Raw genomic sequence first — 20698 nt, 5'->3', positions numbered from 1 at the left:
GCACTTAGCCATCACTAACAAATTGTATTAACAAAAAAATAATGATAAACCCCGCTTCAAAACAGGACTTATTTTTGTTTTGGAGTGTTAGGCTACCACTATAATGCGATGACCAACACGAGAAGGAAGTGATCAAAAAAAAAAAAAAAAAAAAAAAGGAGTATTATATATCCACCAAACAAGTTTTTGAGAAGGCTTAGTAGAAAAATCAGAGGAAAACAAGAATAACATACAAAATTTGATCAGCAGGACAACAGGGAGCTATGGCTTAGAAAGGAACTAAAGACTGCAGAAAGAAGAGACAGGGGAGTGCACACACAAGGCACCCAAATGGAGAAGACCAGACTATGGGTATGGTATGAGTTTAAATGCTGTATCCATTCTTTTAAGTTAAAGCAAAGCACAAAATGCTTGCTGCTACCCTCAATCATATGCAAATGCTAAAAGTGTTGTATTCAGACCCTACTACTACTTATAGTACAATTAGAAATTTTACTCAAAGGGAATGTTCAAGCCATGTTAAAGGTAACAAAACAATTGAGTAGCAGAAGAGGAAAGAGATACTAAGAGCAAACACTTGCCAAATACCTACATCCAAATGTTTGCAGCCAGAGGAGCTGGGTGTTTATGTTAGTAACACCATTATGCAGAAAAGGTAAAATTGTTAATTCTGCTCTAGAGAAGATAACAAAATAGAGTGCACAGGGAATTCTCCATCACCAGGATTTTGAAAGACTACAGCAGGTAATCAACTCCCAAAATTTCCTATGGCAAACAAAGGTAAGTACAGCATTTACAAATAAGTAAAATAACTTCTACACCTGTCTTTCTACTGTCTTGCCAGAACTTACCCTCCTTGTGACAATGGGATCAATTTCAGCTGGATCTTTGTGTGCAAACATCATTAAATCAGCATTTAGTGTCCGTATCCTCTGGAATCTCAGGCGAATGAAGCGAGCAGAGGTGAACTCCAGTAATTCACGTGATGGATCGTCGGCACTAGGTCGTCCATTAATTAGAGAAGTGTGAATCTGAAGAATTATTAAAGCAGTAAGGAATTAAATTATATCAATTTTGTCATGATTAGGCCAACAAATATCATTACAGGCATTGTGTTAATGCATTTTTACATGCATTAAAAGAATAACTTCTTTCCTTAGAAAGTAGATGTCCCCCAAAATATTCCATGTGTCAACTGACCTCAGCTATGAAGAGTCATTATAATAAAAACATTTAGAGCAAAGGAAAAATCATCAGCTAAAAAAAGACTGCATCACAAACTGCATACGTGTAACCCAGGCCGTAAACCAGTGTCCATGCCACAGGCAATTGACTTCTCCTCCCCCAGTCTGAAACTAGGTAATCATACAACCAAATGGTCTCAGAAATTTTGAGTTAAGGGAATGTATACTTGCAATGGAATTCAAAATTCAACAGGGGTCAGTTTGCACCTCTTAGAGTGATCATCAAAAGGCTTTTGAACTTTTGAAATACTGAAAACTACAACAGCTAGATAAGACAAAATCAGCATCATAAGCACCTCTCCTTTCCCACTGTCTCTTTACACATCTCCTTTGAATTTTGTTCTCAGCAAGGTGAAACAATTTCCTGGCTTGCAACTGTTTTCATCTGGTCCCAGAGGAAAGTCTTTATCACTTCTGAGAACTTTGTTTGGCATTTGTTTTTCCAAAGACACTACCACTCTCTGACTACACTATAGTTTCTGTAACGATTACCTCCCCTTTTCTCTGTCTGCCATATCCTAAAATCTAGAAATCTAGCTAAGCTCTGTGGCTCCTTCACAGAGACTCTCTGACCCCAATTGACGCATCAAGGGCAAGGCAACAAAAAACAAGACATCTTCTTCCCCTCCTATCTTTGTAGCTGATCATGGCACACATTAGCTCTGAATCAACTAAATAAAGCAGATGGGCTGCTACAGAACTGTTCTTGGAAAAGGCCTACAAGAAGAAACATGTCAAGTATAGCAAAATACTGTTAATGAGCACCTAGAGGGAGAGAGGAAAGAAACCATTAATTTTCCTGTATTCTCAAGTGTTAAATTTTAATTGGGGCATTTTTATTACAGGCTGGTACACTGAAAGAATGTTCAGATGCTAAGCCAAATGTGCAGATCATTGGAATGAATAAGAAAATTATTTATTCTTTGCAATGAACATGTGTTGCCTCATACCTCAGTGCTCTGAATGAGAGGTCAGGCCACACGGCCATTTTCTGTCATTGAACATGGTCATATCAGTGCTGGCTTAGGCAAACAGCTGCACTAGAACACCAGCTGGCACTCAGCAGTGGCTGCCTCGCACTGAGGAAAGAGACTGTAAATCTACTGCTCCCAGGAAAGCAGCAGCGCTTGTTTGCTGGAGTTTTTGGAGGTGCTGGATAGACTTACTGAACAACTGCTTGACTTGCATTGCCTATGTGATACTATTAACTCAATTATCTCAAAGGCAGGTGTCAAGAGGATGGTGCCAGACTCTTTTCACTGGTGTTAGGACACGGAGCAAGGTCTCCAAACACAAGTTTCACCTCAGTATTGAGGAAGTACTTCTTTATGTTGGCAGTGGCAGAGCACTGGAACAGGCTGCTCAAGGAGGTCATGGAATCTCCCTCTCCACAGACATTTAAAAGCCACTTGGATGCGTTCCCATGTAACCTGCGCTATGTGAATGAGCTTTGGCAGGGGGCTTGGACTAGTTGCTCCTCAGAGGTCCCTTCCAACCCCAAAAATTCTGTGATACTGAGATTTTTACTACCAAGAGGGAAACTGTATACCTCATCATGTCCAGCGTTCTGCTCCACTGTATCTACAGGTACACCAAATCACTGGAAACCACTCTGCCGGGAGCAGCCATCAATTATATCTTGCCTGTTTATGAATCAGCACCTCTGGATTTCTGCCATGTTACCTCCAGGAACAGGTGATATCATTACCTCCTACTCAGATCACAGCAATACAGTCACTGAGCTCTGACTCAGTTCTGCTCCTAACTACAAGTAACTAAAGGACACATCTGGAAACAAACAGAATAAAATGTTGTGAAAAAGACATGGTGCAAACAAAAGGTTATAAAAAAAACCCAGAGGAAGCAAGGAGGAGGTCCTGAATGAGAAATGTCTGGCTACAAATAGGACAAAAGCACATGACCAGAGAGAGAACTGCTCAAATCCCTGATGAATAGAGAGAGAACATGTGTGGAGAGAAAACTTCAAAAGCCTGAAGAAGGTGGCAACAAGTCAAGTGGAAATTGACAGATCTTTCCAAATGAAGGAGAATTTTAGCAAAAACACATGCCTGAAGATTTTTTTGCATAATATTTATTTGTGAGTAAGGAAACATATTTATTCAGAGTATTTTTTCACACCATCACTGCCTTCCTTTAAAACAAGATGCAAGAGATTTCTTTTATACTGCCAGCAAACATACATGGGTTATGGTTTAAAGCAATAGAATGCTAAACACTGAAGTTTGATATTCCAGAGATAAAGAAGAAAGAGATCTAAAATAGTGCCTTGCTCAGTCTGGTAGAACAACAGCACCATGGCAGTAATAAGCAGCATGGCAATCTGACTATCTCTTCAAAAAAGGCAAAAATAAAGATTTTGGGGGTGGGAGGACAAAGATGCAGGTGAAATCCCATGTATCAAACGAAGCAAGTGCCCACAGAGAGTTAGAAGTATTAATCACAGACACAGCTTGACCACAAATAACACAGTTGACAATCAGCAGTCATACCTTTTGATTATTTTAAAAACAACAAATTTAGTCTTCAGACACTGATGGGGGAAAAAAACCACATCTTTGGAATGATAGTTTTACAGAACTAAAATGTAAGTTAACAAAATAAAACCAGAGGCTTTCATTTCAGAATAGATCCCATTTTTGAAAGGATTACCTGCCAGCAGTTCATCTATTTGGCAAGGCTAATCTAGTAAGATGATGACTTCCATTTATATATATTTTTAAGGCTCGTCTTTAAATATTTCACAATTTAATTTTAAAACAACAATTAAGTTCACATAATTATTGAAATGCAGCTATGTCCTGCGTGAAATATGGCACCTGCTCAAGTATGTACAGCAAAATGGCACTGAGACTAGAAAATTCAAAATTAGATCATTTTATCAAAATTAATCTTAAGTGAAAATTTTACACTAGCAAAATTACTCTAAATTATTTCTCCTCCTATAAACATCTGTGATGAAATCATTCATTTCTTCCTAGAAACATTTAGAATCAACCTGAAAACTGTCCAACCAAGTTGTTCCTACTCCTTGAAAAGAGAATAAGGAAGAATAATTAAGAATCCTTTAGGAACATCTGTCATTAATCAGAAAAGAACCCAGTAAGAATCTCAATTTAAAGAAGTTTAAATAGGTTTAGATTTACAATATTTTCAATATGACTCTCCCAATGAGACATCACTGAGTTTTTCCAGAGCACACTTACTCTTTTCATCTCTGTCCACTATCTTGCACCTGTTTGAAAGGCACTGTTCCCAGGACAGTGCATTTTCAGTCAAGACTCTAATGTAGCCCCGGCCCTCCAAGTATTTTTGAATCAGACTTGGAAACTGTCCCAGTGAACACAATCCTCACGAAGCATCTATCCCTATGCCATAAAAGATCATCACAGTATTCCACATACAGCTCCTGTGAAGATTAGTCCCCCTTCCACACATCAGCTACAGCCTGCGTTAGCTGTGCCCACGCTGCATTGTGAGCCACTCCACAGTTCCACAGCAGAGAAAAGGTCCAAAGCTCAGTCTTCTAGGAAAATATTAATACTTTAATCCACCCACTGGGCTGCTACAACTTGGATAATTTAAGTCCCCATGAGGGAATAATACCAAATCTTGTTCAGGTTTTATGGACAACTTTTATTTACCATTTCCCAGACTGAAGTAATAATCATAATTTTTAGTTCTAAATGAAAGATACTCCAATTTCAACTAAAGAATACTTTTCCTTAACAAAGCATTTGTCCATTATTATATTCTAACAATTGGAATATTTAAGACTCTCCAAGAGGGGCCAGAAGAAAACAGTTATGAAAGACTATAAGAAACAGAGCATTTCAACACGATCCCTCTGATACAATATGATCACTTCCTCTGACTAATCAGTCTAAAGGCTTCCTGAGCTACAGCGTGAATCTGAGTCATAGTGTTTAATATCTACCAGTTGCCCTCTTCTGTATTAGAGTTCTATTCTCTTTTTCAACCATTATGTTTTTCATCAGTACATACCTTTGTCCCAATCTGAGGAAATTTGCTTCTTAAAAAAAAACAACACACATAACTGTCACTGTTGTGGTTGTTCTTTCTTTGTTTTCTTTTCCCTTTTAAACCTGAAATTCATAATTATTTAATTGAAAGTATTCTAATTTGTCATTTGAGAAAATTGTGAGCAGTCAACATATTTTCATTTTTAAAATTCAGTATGATGATAAATCAACTTTTTCTTATCTGAGAACTGTGGAGGATGCTACAAGTTCTTTACCATGAAGAGAAATTTAGTCTAAAACTAACCCATCAGCATTCATGCATAATTCTTTTTTTTCTTCTTATATTTATTACTCTGCTTTTAGAAATCCTCATTTCCATATAGTATTTTTCATGTAGTATCATAAGTTGCTAATAGAACAAATTATCTTAAATTTCACATTACCTACAAATGCTGCTATTACACAGTTTTCTGATTTTTTAGATTGCCTGCAAGAATGCTGAACAACAGGGACATTACCAAATATATTCAAAGGACATCTCAAGTACATTAGAATCTCTGGACCATGTCAGAACCAAAAAACCTATCCAGCTTGGCAGTCTGCCCCATACAGCATCCAAGCCAGCATGCTAACAGTAAGATGAAGGCAAGCATACATAATACTTCCTCAGGGATTTGCTGAGCTATAGGTAGTTTCTATACATCTGGTAAGCCTCAAAGTATTTCTATGAACTCTATCTCACCTTAATCCAAGTCACCTTTCAATATCTACACCATCACTTAATTAGGATTTTCTCATCTCATTTACATGTTTTAGGGAAAGAAATCCTTCCTTTGGTGGTTTTAGGTCTGCCTCATACTAAACTTGCTTAATACTTCCAGTTCTGAAATTGGAACAAAGAAATGTATCTTTCTACCAGTTTCATTTTTCATTTAATTTCTTTAGAACTAATTAGCTTTGCACAGGTACCAGGCTTCCAGATCGCTAGTTTCCTTGGATAACTAAGGAATTCTACTAAAAAAAATGGCATTTCATTTGATGGTCCATGCTCCTCAGTTACTGAGAATATCTGACAGTGAGGAGTTAAATAAGAACTGCTATAATTCACCTGTTTTAGCTTTGAGTTCCTTTTCACTACTCAATTTGTCCATTTTTTCTGCACCTCTTCAGTTAACAATCCAGTTTGCAACTGTTTCTCCAACTCCTCTACTGTAAATAATGTTTCCAGTGCAGAAACCCTCCTGACAGTCTCTGTAGAAAAAAACTGATTCAAATAATTAATTTAGTTTTTCAGCAATGACCTTATCTTTCTTGAACACTCTTTGATCATCTCTCAGCCCAGCAATTCTCTGGCAGATTTCTTGAATCTGATGTGTCTGAAAAAAGGTTTACTTCAACTCAGTCACTCAGAATCTTTATTGCAGTTTAACACTTCATCTGCTGGAACTTATTTTCTTACTTCTTTGCCTAATTTGCAGGAAAAGATACAAATAACACCAGTTAATTTTGATATCTATTATCTTTCCTTGTTTTATGCTTTAAACATGATTTGTGATTTCTGGGACCATTCTAAAATGTAGCATGCATATGTGTGTAATTACACAGTTATTTGACAGTTAATTATTTGGACCAGGATCTGTGCTGTGTTTTCGACTAAACTATCTCAGCTGCACTGAGAACATTCAGGCTTTTAAGAAATACTCTTTTGCACTCTTTTTATTGTGACACCTAAAGAATCTGCCAAAGGGTTGTAGAAGGTTGATATTATATTTGTAGCCTTCCTTTGACAAGAACAGCTCAGTTCCATATCTCTGGGCAATTGCTGATACAACATTAAAGCGATGCTGTCCCAGTTTAGGTGCTGAATTTTAGTTCACAGAGATCTCATACGCCATTTTATTTCTACTGACTTTCTAATTTTATTAAATATAGTGCCTCTCCTCTATAAGTCACTCAGTCATTCCTAAACAGCTCCTTGTTTCTGTCATGTCTATAGTGTCACATTTCTCCACCACCCTTTAAAGGCTGGTATTAATTATCAAGGCAGCATTTCTCAGCTGCTGGGTCTGGATACTGGGAAATACTTGGATCCATCCAATCCCAGCTTCTGTAACAAGGACACCTGAAAGGGATTGCAATGTGCTCCAGCCAAGTGATGATGGGACCTACAACTAGAATTTTGCAACACATTTCATTGGGTTTCTGCCAATGAAGAAGTGACAGACAGCCTAAAAAACTTTTCACTACTTCTGGCAGTAGACAAGTCCCATATACTGATGATCAAGGACTTATTTACAATTTACTTGAAATAGGTCTTCAGGAGAGAGAACCTGCACCCCATCAAATACTTTTTAAATGTTAACAAAATCTCCCTTGGACTTCTCAAGTCTAAGCAAACCCTGCCCTCTCAGTGTCTATTTACAAGACTGACTCTCCAAGTCCTTATTTGTCTTCCCAAACATTTCCTGGACTTGTTCCAATATGTTCACATCTATCTATTACTGAGGAGTTCAGAACAGGACTCATCTCTTCACATGTGCTCTCATCATCTCCCTCAACCTGCTGGTGACTGTCTGACTAATGTAGACCAGGATACTCTTGGCTTTCATTGCTTGCAAAGGCACCTTGCTAGCTTATGTACCACTTAGTGTACATCCCTACTCTCACTCAGCTTCCTCCCAATGCTCCTGGGTTACATAGGCACAGCTGGCTCACTTATCACTGAACAGAGCTCTCAGCCCACTGCTGCTAGTCTGCATGCTACCAGGCACTGAATTGTCTTTAGCTGCCCATCTGCGGGCAAAGAAGGGGTTAGTTACTCTTAGTTACTCACTTTTGTCACCTCTGATATTGCACAGTCTAATGGATGTCTACTGACATCTTTCTGCAGTCCTTTACTTGGTGACACAAATACCCAAACACATTGCCCATTCTGCAGGCAAGGACACTCTCTTTCTCCCTCAAGCTCAGCATGGTCCAGACAGTTCTTGCAATCTCAGAGATTAAAATCTGCATCCTGGCTCTGGAACTTAGCCTGAGCTGAGGGCTCTGCTGTACCGGGGCAGTTGCGGCAGCCAGTGATGAGGACTGTGCCTCACCACCATGGCCGAGCACCTAAAACCACTCTTTCCACCCCTCCTTCTGTGTGTGTTTCTGGCACAAACTGATATCCAAACCTGCATCATGTTAGCTGCCTCTGTTGTTAATGCAACAGTGAAAATGCTGCCATTTGGCATTAATGTTTATTAACAACTGCTGAGTTACTTAAAATTAATGCACTTTAACAAAGTTTTTAAGAATTTTAAGTATGTACTATGGTCTCACACAAATCTAAAACACCCATGTATGAATCCAAGTGGTGTATTTTTCTACTTAGAGCTTTGGTATTTGAAGCCCATTACTTTGCCAAGCAATTTGAGTGCAATCAATCTCAAGCTGTTTGTAGGATATAAAAAACCCCAGCTGTGTGGCTGTGTGACATAGAGTTTTTTGCTCACTTTTTCTTCAGGAAAACAGCACCACTAGCCAGTATGCTTATCACTGATGACAAACTGGAAGGCTTAATTCTTTCATAAAAAGAGAAGGCTACTTAGTGTAATTTGTTATAAGGATGGACTGGAAACATCATCCTACAATAATTTTTGGCTAGTAGTGGTAAAGAACTCCCTGTGTTCAAGTACTCAGTAGATTATTTTGTACATTATATCAAGACTGTGGGCTTCAACTTTGCCACTCTGTGTAAGGCAGTGGTCTGATCCTAAACTATTGTCAAGAAAGGTCAGTGTCTAACTAAAGTTTAATCTCGAGAGCAGCATACAAGAAAGAAAAGTTTCTGTCCTGCACAAAAGGTCTTGCAACTTAACAATCAGAAGTGGAGAAGGCAAAAATGTCAGCATTAAAATGATCCAATGGGAAAAGTAACCCATTATTTACATTCTCAAGTTATGCAAGCACATCAATATGAACAATGCCAAAAATAAATTTTTCAACAGGTGATCCAGTAGCTCTCATAATTCTCCTAAGAAATACCACCTTTAATTATTGCTTGCAAATAGCTCATTTGCAGTAGATGGAAAATTACTGCTGATTAATTAATCTCTTGGTATCTCATATTTAATCCCCAAAGACAAAATTTCAATGAGTTTTCTTAGTGCAAAACCTAATCTATCATTAGAGTTGATTTCACAACTAGAATAGTAGATGGAAGCATACGCCAGTACTCAGTATCCAATTTTTCTTCATAAATACATATTTATAATAATAGCATATAAGAAATGGTATATTTGGCAAGTTTTACTATATTTCTAATAAACATCTCACTATCTTAATAAATTAGTGGTTTGGTAAGTGAAAGCACGACTCCCTTCTGTGCCTCACTAATGATTACAAGAGCTGCTTGAAATGCAATGCTTAGACTTGCATTAAAATGTCAAGGGCTATGCATGTCAGATTGTATCTCAACTAATTCATTCCCCTGAAGAATACAGGCAAATGTCAGTTTAACAAACTGTTTAGCAAATACTATTGTGTCATTGACAACTATACCCTACATCTTAAGCTAAATAGGGCTTCATTGCTTCAGTTTTCATTAACTTGCTTTTGTAATTTTTTTTCTTTCCAATTTCACTTGCCTATTCAAGCCACTGCTTTTTTATGGCTCCTGAAATTCTCATGTTTGTCATTTTTGGACAAAAACAATTTGTCAAAGACATCGTCTTGAATACTTGTAAATAGACTGCTCACTGTTAGAGCAATAGTTATTAATAAATCACAGAATAATAAGAAATTTGTTTACCTTGAACGTGTATTTATATAATGTCAAGTTTTTATTTTCTTGTTGTAACTGTCTTACTTAAGTAGAAACATTTAATTGAGCTGTAGTTTCAGCAACAGTTATGCCTGCCACAGTCTATGAGTGACTCAGACAAGATGCAAGGCTTGGAATACCGTGCACAACCATGATGGTTTGTACTCTCCTGGCTATTCTAAGAAAGAAGTAAAGCGAGCTGACATTACAAAAAATAAGTATATTTTTTCTTTACTACTCCTCAAAGTAGTACACTTTTTCATAAATAAGACAAGTAATTTCAAATAAAGAACAAAAAAGTAAAATTATGCTTTCTTGGACATTATAATAAAAAGCATTCTGATCCTCAGATTTAACTTAAAGGTTTCTAAGTAAGCCAAACCAAACAATATTAAAAAACTCACCCAAACAACACCCATCCCTACTTTCCTACCAAGATTTTATGATTTCCCTTATTCCTTGTATGATTATCCTAAACACTCATGGCGCTTCACACTATATTTTCCCTCCTGAATGAGATACACTGTGGAGTCCACTGTGGAACTGCAGAGAAATTACTGCCAGTACAGTATTGTGACCAGTAGAAAGAAAATCCACAGGAACTTTTAACAGCTGTAAGCAGTTGCAAACTGCTGCCAAAAACAACTGCTGATGTAAAAGAGGGGGAATGTGAGGATTTAAGCTGTTCAAACAGTAAACAAGTACATCTGCTCCTGAATGTTATCATTAAATAAACTGTGGTAATATGCTTTACATTGATGCAACATTCTTGTTTTGAACCACAACTCTGAAGAATTTTAGACTGAAGCAATTTTAACAAAACTTTTTTTGGGTTTTTTTTTGTGATGGAAATTCATGTGTGAGTTCATTAGAAAAGTTCATTACAATTACTGTATAGTGTTGGACTCAAAGTTCCAGCAAAACCTGTGTCATGTCATTTGGAACATAAACTGATGAATGCTTTTGAAAACCAGATGGGATCCATGTGAATGGTAAGCATTCATTTCTTTTAAAACCATTTATAATGATTTAAAAGGAAAGAATAAATAGGACATTCACTTGTAGAATATGACAAACTTTAATATCTCTCCAACTGTGAACCTGACCTGCTCAAACTTCAGAGATATTTTAGAGCAGCTACTAGAAGAAAAGTCAGGGGAGTGGAAAAACCCATTTCTAAGTAGCACAGAATGAACAGTCCAGGCCAGGAATGTAATCAGAAATCTTCTGTAAAACACAGGAGATTAAAGAACTATGTGCATGAAATGTGCTTTTTGTTCTTTGCTAGAAACATGATTAATTATTGGAAAGTTACAAAAATAGTAATGCTTTTTACAAAAAACTATACTTGGCAGAGTTTTGTCAAACTCTCAAATGCCTGGATTTTTCAGATTTCAGTTATGATACATTATATAAAATTATTCATATACTCAACTATGGTGCTGGTTTTTCCTAGGACTGAGCTAATTTTCTTCACAGTATCTTGTGCGAGGCTGTGCTTTGGATCTGTGACCAAAACAGTGTTGATAACACAGAGATATTCCAGCTCCTTCTCATGCCGCCTCCCTTGGTGAGGAGCGTGGGGGTGCTAAAGGGGTCAGCAGGGGACACAGCTGGGACAGCTGACCCAAACTGACCACAGGGATATCCCCCACAATGTGATCAGCAATAAAAGTTGGGGAACAAATCTGCCACGGCCTTTAAACTGTTATTTTGGATCTGTGTTTCCTTCAGAAGATCCTCCAACTTCAGAAACAAAGAAAAGCTCTACTGTGGCTACTTTGTTATGCCCCTCTGTAGGAAGCTCAAGCCACAGAATCCACCTGCTATGGATTTGCTGTCCTTGGCAGTCCTGTTGCATCTCATTTGGCTACCAGCTTTATTATTCTGATGTGCTTGAAAAGGCTTCTCTTTGGATTTTTTAGACCTCCAGCACAGACTTTTTTTTTGTAGGAAAGTGCAGCAGTTTGCTTCTTGACTCTTCTTTTGCCTTACACAGTTTTATGTTAATTCACAAAATTCCTATTTTGCTTGCTTTTATATGATATCTTTCAGTGTCTAATGCCTATTAACACTCAGGTATTTTATCCTGCTACCTTTTTGGATAGTCTAAAATCTATTATTTTTTTGCAAATAGCATGCATAAACTCCTACATATTTAAAAGAGAACATATGAAAATATATTTCTACCCTCAGAGATTGCTTTATAGTTTTTTACTCTCTTTCTAAATTTTCTTAATATTAAACAGTGAGAATATTATTGCCAATTTACAGAACAGTCTTTAAATTACAGTATTTTCAGCCATCCTGCCTTGCACTTCTTCTCACAACACTGAGTTGCATCCCATAATCTCAGTTCTACTATAACATTGCTTCTTAAAAGAACTTTTAAAGATATTTAAAAATCAGTCTTTGTGACAGTTCCCAGCTTATGGGAAGCTAAGAACAGTTTATTTTTTAATTATAGTGGGGTGTTTGCCCTTTTTTTTTTTTGCTTCAGAGCTTCCTTACATAGTCTCACCACCTTGATTAAGTAGTACTGCAGTCCTAACTTTTCCTACTCCTCCTCAGGCATGATATACCAATTTTCTTCGACAGAGTTGTTTGCTGAGGCAGTCTGTCTCCCCACCCAGATTGTATCTTCTCCATTCTTCATTTAAATATTCTTAACTATAGACCTCCATCAAATAATTGAGTAATTTGATTTTTGAGTAATTTGAATTTTGAGTAATTTGTCCATTGGTCTACAGTGTTTAATTAACTAACTCTCCTTCTATTGAATTTCTGTAACATTTACCATTTAAACTGAAAATTCCAGGTAAACAACACTGCTCAGGTTTTCTCTTCTCTTCTCTTCTTTCTCTTCTCTTCTCTTCTCTTCTCTTCTCTTCTCTTCTCTTCTCTTCTCTTCTCTTCTCTTCTCTTCTCTTCTCTTCTCTTCTCTTCTCTTCTCTTCTCTTCTCTTCTCTTTTCTCTTCTTTCTCTTCTCTTCTCTTCTCTTCTCTTCTCTTCTCTTCTCTTCTCTTCTCTTCTCTTCTCTTCTCTTCTCTTCTCTTCTCTTCTCTTCTCTTCTCTTCTCTTCTCTTCTCTCTTTCTTTTTTTTATTTTTATTTTTATTTTTATTTTTATTTTTATTTTTATTTTTATTTTTATTTTTATTTTCTTATTTTCCTTTGCACTGACATGAAAGCATACCTACATTTGGTCTCAGGCCGATATATTCATATCTCCCTGCTTCAATGAGATTTTAGTGAATAAGGTTACTTCTTTACATAGTCCACCTGGCTTTTAATGAATTTGTCCTTTTAAAAAAATATTTTTTTTACAATTAAGCTATCCTTTTGCCCAGTAATTTTTGATGTTAAGATCTAATTAAAAAAAAAAAAAAAAAAAAGGAAAACCAACCAACGAAAAAAACCAAAACAAAAACCAACCAACAAGCAAACCAAAAACAAACAAAAGAACCAAATGAAACAAACAAACAAATAAAAAAGAAAAAAACTCACCCAAAATGGATCTTCATTTGTTCTAATCAAACAGAAGACAAAGAACCCTCACCAAATACCCACTACTCTTGTTTTGCTGTCAGAATGAAACCTATTACTTTCCAAAACTCTGCTGCCAACCCCAAGAAGAGAAATTTGGGTCAGTCAAGTAAATACCAACACATAAGCATACTGGCTCCCTTTAGAAAGCTGAAAGAGTATGTTGAATTATAAACTACATTTACAGGCACAAATTGTCCTTTTAAAATTTGTGAAATCTTTCACAGATCTATATAAAGATGCACAACACTTCTCTTTTCAGTAAGCATTGTGGTCAAAGAATGATGGATGCTAAAGAAAAAAGGTAAATATTCTAATAAATTTGACTTCAAACTGAAAGACTGCTCTATATATTTTTTTTTGCATATGGCAACTTCATTACTTTTTAAGTATGATGATTCATATGATTAATAAGTTTTTATTTTCTTTCAAGAAATGATAGAAATTACAACATCAGTTTTTGCTCAGGGTGAGAAGATGGGCCAAGGTAGAAAAGTGGGCTGTCTAACTACACAAAAGAAACTTTCATTCCAACTTGGCCTAGATGTACCAGTAAAGATCCTGTCTCTTGTTTTCACAGTAATGGGAGACCGTTTAAGTGCCACTTACACTTAGCTTTCCACATTTTTTTCCTCTTTGCAGAATAATGTAGAAGTACATTTCATATTTCTATATCCATTCTTTTTTTCTGTAGTATTAAATATCAGAAACTCAAGTTCAGTATGAACTATCAGCTTGAAAATATTACTTATGTTTCCTTTTTCTTAGGCAAAAAATGGCCTTGAATATTGCTATAATGTTAGTATCAAATTATCACCTTGCAAAATTAGTTATAGAAGTTTTGAATAAATTATTGCAAAGATAATTCTCATTGTGCATAACAAAATAATTTAAAATTCTATGTTTTCAATACTTTCCTATGATACTGAGTACATATGTCAAATGTTTCTCTTCCTTTCACATATCTTTCAATGTCTATTAGAAAAACAGGAAACATTAATTTCACAATTGTGAGGCAATATACCATTGTGTAAACAGAATATTTAAGATGTATCCATTTATTTGGCAGTCATTGTTAAGGGTCTTTTTTTCTCAGATCAGATACTCAAATTTAGTTGTACTAAGTCCAAATAACCAAATTTTAAAAAGCCCAAAAGTGACAAAATTAAGTACACCCAAATCTTTGTCCAAACCTCTAATCTGTTTTATTTCCTTTTGTAAACCATTTCATTTGAAGTTATTCTCACTGGAAAGTTTGGAGCAGCTGAAAGCTTATGTGCCAAAATTCTGGAAGAAAATCAGTATTCTATCACTTCTTGGTACACACAAGTAACTTTCTAGGCTGCTACATCCTTTCAAAGCACTTGAAAAAGAAGACTTTCAAGTGGAAGTTATCACAGTCATTTCACTGAGACCAATCATATATAAACAGTATCCAAAAAACGGTATCCAAAACCTGACTTGAGCAGAAGTCTTCCTGAAGCTGCTGTAGCCAGAAGGTGGGGGTGGGAGGGAACACAAAAAAAAAGTAAAACAAAATCAATAGGGAGTATGAGTAATCCAAGAGTGTTAAACAGGGACTGTTCAACCTCTGAAGTGATGCAACCCTAAATAAAATGAGATTAACAGCCTTCATGGCAGATCTGATCTGAAGGTTACTGTTGACTTCAGTGGAAAGATCTTTAACAAGCACCATTTATGTGCAGATCCTGTTGGCTGTCCCTACCACCAATCACTACAAAAAACTACCTGTGCATCGTAAGATGGAAAAACAGGATGAGAAAGATCCTAAACTGATGGGACACTTGGATTTCAGTCAAGAGGAAACTCAACTCCTTATTTCTTAGAAAATGAAGCTGTGCCACCTAGCTCGACAACCTAACTCAAAGTATGCTAAAAATCTGGGAAGCAGAAGACCTTGGATGCAAGAATTGCATCTGATAAGATCACTACTTGCTGAAGTTTTCTTTTGCATTCTTTTGCATTCACATGTCCTCCATTTATAGTTTTGTGAAATTTGTTTTCATTGTCTTTGCATTGAAAAAAAATTAAATAATCAAATAAAATGTTTTCATTTTGCATCACATGGAACAATTTTTATCAATCAAAATAAAAATTTGCCTTTCACTATTTGAGAAAAAATTGGAATTATTGAAAATTATTGTTATTCTTCCTCTACAGACATCAAGCAGAAAAAAGCTGTTCACAGATCCCTATTTTAGATTCTGAGTCAGACTGCATTCATTAGTCTTCACCTAATGTCTTTATCTAAACTGTGATGCTGTAAGTAGAATCCACTTAAATTTCTGAACATTAATAATAGACTGTTACCTATTTTTTTGATATGGTGGGGTTTTTTTGTTTGTTTTTTTTTTTAGTGAAAATATAGCAACACAATACTGGTACAAGACAACATATGCCATAACCACAGGTACTGTACTGAAGTGTACAGAAATGCAAGTCAAATATATGGAAATATAACATACTCATGAGAAATGCCAGGGTGGTTGCAGTTGAGGGCAGGGACAAAGATATTACTGGCATTAATATTTACCATAGATGCCTTTTCTATATCTTATGCATCACTGTTACTATCTCTGTTACTCAAGGGGAAATAAGAAACTTTTCAGATTTTAGAAAATTATTTTGCAATAAAGACAAGATACTGAATACGTGTTAGAAGCTGAGAAGATCAATCTAAAAATAGGAACTATAAAGGCAACACCAACACTGTAATTCACAAACTCTTAGGCAATTTTTTAAGAAACTGTGTAGCATCTGTACCATTAATAAATAAAAAAAAAAGGAAATAAACTCAACATTTTTAGTCTGCAACTGAATAAATTTCAATTTTGAGTACTTCCAAAATTTGGACTCTCTGTCCCCTCAGCACTGACATTCTCAGTCTAAATTTATTCTAAGTCTCTTTTCCTTCCCGTCCTCGCTGTGAACCACTGAGACTGCACCAAACAGGACAAGCACTATGGTATGAAGAGGAGAAAACTAGCATGCAAACATTGGGAAATACTAGAGTTCAATGTTCATGGTATCACTGGCCTGAGGCAAGCTCAGCTAAGTACTGGGACACTGGGGGAGGTTCTAAGGGACCTGAGACATGTATTTAAAAAGGGACACAGTACAAGCATTCAAGTGCTATGTCAATAAGTGAACAAAATTTTAAAAAAATACTGTCAAGGCACTTGTTTCTATTTATTTTTCTTCTTTACTTGATAAGTACACACTTTGAACTTCCACTTGACTGAAGAATATAAAGACTAATAACCATGCTTATACAAGGCTTGTGTTTACTACCACAGAGTATTTTAGGGTTTTTTTTACGATACAGTTACATTTCTACAATCACAAGAAAGATATGAGATTAAGCACATAAAGGAGCAGAAATGAAGCATCACCTTCACGGCAGTATCATTCTCACCACTGTAACAGCAGTGATAGAAAGACTTACTGCAGAATATGAAGGAGATAGGTTACTTAATTCCACCATAACTCTCCTCCCTATCAGTCCTTTGCTTCAGCCTCAGCCATAGAGGAGACAGAAAAATTTTCCTGTTAAAGGACACCAGGACTGAGAGAACCTTTGACTTCATTGTTCACACAGACAGCTCTTGCCGAAGTCAGTCTCTAATTTTTTTGAACATGGAAATACCATGCAGTTTGCAATGGAACATAGCAGATGTGCAACTATGTTACCTCCTTAATAATAAACCAATGGTCATTACCATATTGTTTTATCAACCATCTGGTCACATTGAGTGCTTCACAAATGCTTCTTGCTGAAAAGAATCAAGCAACACCAAGTGCTGTGTTTGATATGAGGAATACAGATAAAATGTTTTGGAAAGTTGGTCCACTTGGTATACTGCTATTAGGTGTCATTCCCATTTCTACAATCAGATTACTTCCCTTCAAATACAAGGCTTCCTGCATCCTTCAATTTTTCTATGTTTAAATGTCAAGGTAGAGCATTCTTAGCAAATGAAAGTAACATATGAAAAGCATCTCACATAGGACAATCAGAGACTGTTTCTCTTACTCTCTGCAAGTAAGAGAGAGATATTTCCTCTACAGAGAAATATTTCCTCTACAAGAGAAAAATATATTTCCTCTACAAGGAAATATATACTGAATCCTGAGATTTTATCTCTCCACTGTCACTGTATAACCCAAACTCTAATCAACTGCAGAAATATCCTTTGAGGCAGCATCTTATGACAGCAGATTCTACCTGCAAAGAGGGAACGATTTCTTATCCTTGAAAGTTTGCATACCTTCCACACCACCAGAAATAATAACAATTTTTTTAAACCAACTTTGACAGAACAACTCTATCTGATGACAGACAAGGGAGAAAATTGGATATTTCAATTAAGATTTTAAAGTGTGGGAGTTAAATTCACCATCTTACTCTCAATTTTTAAACTTTCAGAAAGGCTTATTTTAGAGAAACTCAGTGTTTCTCAGAATATTGGTGGAGGGGTGAGGCAGGAGGTGGTAGGGTATTTTTGCCTTCTTAGTAAAAGGAAGTGCTTTCTTATCCAATTAAGCTTTTCTTCCACCGTCTTTATTACATGTGACTTTCAATATCTGCTTGCACAAAGAACTATTTGATACTGAAGAAAAAATGGAACAATCTTTTAAAACTTAAATATTTATTTTCTCCTAGCCTAAACCAAACACTCTAAATCCATATATGTTTGAAGAATGCTGTTTCCAAGTGTAACCTCCAATTTTAGTTCCTACAAAACTATGTGTCCTTTTTCATTGAAAAGATATATATTTTCATAGCATGTTATAGTGATCCTGTTAAATCCATGCTATAGTTGCATCTGAAGTTTTAAGATGGTCCAGCTTTGAAACAACTGCAAGCAAGAGGGAAGATTCCAATGTATCAAAATACAAATAACCTAGATGTGCTAATTCAAACAAGCATTTGCTAAGAGAAATCTTTCAGCATCTCACAGAAAAGAAAATAACAACATTGAAGGCTAATGTTCAGAACCTTACATTCACCTAGTCATCAAAGTAAAGAGGCTGCGAAACAAATTTCAGTCTAACAGAAGAACTATTTCAATAAAATGGTGCAAACTGCACATAAACATCAGCGCCTCCTGTGTAAGCAAAATGAAGTAAAAATCACTGTGGTAACCCACTAACTTTTAGTTCTCAAACTAATGATCATCTGAGGAAATAAAAAACCAAAGAAATTACATTCTTATACAGTGTTTAAGTAAAGATGAAAATAAAATAAGCATTCTTATTTACCTGAAAATACCAGACTAACATCACCAGCTATTATTCCTTACACAAACGAATCTTCTTACTCCATGTAAAGAAATATTTTAAAATACTATTATAGCAAGAAACATCAGTTCAGTAAAAGTTAATGAATAACTCATTAAGTGAACTAATCTCTTCCCTTTATTTTTCTGGCATAGGGAGACAGAAGAGTTTTGTTATTTTTTGTTTTGAAATACTGTTCTGGGAAGTTTTAGCTCTTATATTTATTTGGGAACTGAAGCATTTATCTTATGAGGATAAGCTGAAGGGGGTGTGTTTGAGGCTGTGTTCAGCCTCAAGAAGAGATGACACAGAGGGTCCTCACTAATATATGTATGTATCTGAAAGAGGGCTGGCAAGAGGATGAACTCTTCTCAGTGGTGCAGAGCATCAGGGCTAGAGGCAACAAGCAGAAACTGATACACAGGAGAGCCTATCCAAACACTAGGAAGAATTTCTTTTCTGTGCAGTGACTGTGCCCTGGAACAAATTGCCCAGAGAGGTTGCAGAGTCTACCTTAATGGAGATATTCAAAAACTCTCTGGATACAATACTGTGCCATGTCCTCTAGGGTGACCCTGTTTCTACAAAGAGCTTGGACCAGATGATCCATTGTGGTCCCCTCCATTCTTACCCATTCCATGATGCAATGAAACAGTTTTGTTGAAAGTCTACCTTAGCCAGTATGATATAGAGACCTACTGTTTTTCTAGATATCACTGATAGCTTAGTATGGAAACCAGAATGCTAGGAATCTTTCTGCATTCAAGTCTTCACTTTTAGAGAAGTTTCTTTGAGAGTTTCTTACTTTTTTCATTTGGAAGTTGTCATTCTGCAATTTTCCATTAACTCATTCAATAAAATTAGTTTTCGCAAATAATCCCTGGCCTATAGATTGCTTGTTCCCATTTAAATTTGTGCTAATTACACAGATTTGAAGATAAATCACATGAGGTTTTTGTTTATTTGTTGTTGCTTTGTTTACTCTGTTGTTCTAGATGTTATTGGTTCTAATTTTGTGACTGGCCAAGACAATATTACTGGTGCAAATAGGAATAGTATTAAGAGACAAAAAAATACTTGGCTTAGAACGAACATTTCTGGAAATATGTTAATGAATCAAGTAATTGACTAAAATGTTCATTGAAAGTATACATGAGGAGAATATTTTCTGATTTTTCTGAGGTGACAACTTGGACAGCTTTTAACTTCAGACAGTATTGCAGATGTACATTTGACATTGGCACTGGCTTCCCAAGCATGTTCCTTGCGCACTTCATCAGGATTTCTAGGTGTACACCAGAATGGTGTGCCTAAGTAACTCATGGGGTTTGAAGCAAAGGCACTTTATTTACATTTCATAACCCGGTAAGTCTTACAAGATGACTGCAATATCTGATTCACAGACAAAATTACTCTCCTGGAACAAACATAAATTATATGCAGATGTAGTTCCACTGAAAGACCAGGAGCCAAATACCACCATCAACACAACTGCAAGTAAATATATTGGTAGAAATGTTATTTTTCATGTTATATGTTTGACAAAATAAGAAAATTAATTAACCTGGGTTAATTCTCTGTAAATGCCACTTCATAATGCAGCCTTTAGCTAGTCAGACAACTGAAACTAGTGGTTTACTTATGAAAAAAGTATTGTTAAACATGTAAGATAATTAGTTCACGTGGAATGATACTCCTCCAATCACTATAAAGGTTAATACTTAGGCTTTCCATTTCAAGCTGTTCTCTCCCTATTACAGCCACATCTCAGATTAATAACTACCTTCTGGAGGTAAGATC

General features: G+C 36.1%; 1 protein-coding gene across 4 annotated transcripts in view; it reads right to left on the bottom strand.

Moving 5' to 3' along the window:
• The window catches only part of LAMA2 (laminin subunit alpha 2), a 334791-nt gene that overhangs the window by 214256 nt on the left and 99837 nt on the right, over positions 1 to 20698 (bottom strand). For 3 of the 4 annotated variants that reach the window (XM_077782207.2, XM_085576525.1, XM_077782208.2), the window contains exon 5: positions 852 to 1031. In XM_077782207.2, the coding sequence (XP_077638333.2) occupies positions 852 to 1031 (180 nt within the window). Of the gene's footprint in view, positions 1 to 851; positions 1032 to 18880; positions 18998 to 20698 lie in introns of those variants that run through there. The other variant, XM_085576526.1, reaches the window with a different exon arrangement.

Source organism: Lonchura striata, chromosome 3 (assembly GCF_050655825.1).
Source record: "Lonchura striata isolate lonStrDom1 chromosome 3, ASM5065582v1, whole genome shotgun sequence".
Classification (NCBI taxonomy): Eukaryota; Metazoa; Chordata; class Aves; order Passeriformes; family Estrildidae; genus Lonchura; species Lonchura striata.
This window is presented reverse-complemented; position numbering and strand designations above follow the sequence as displayed.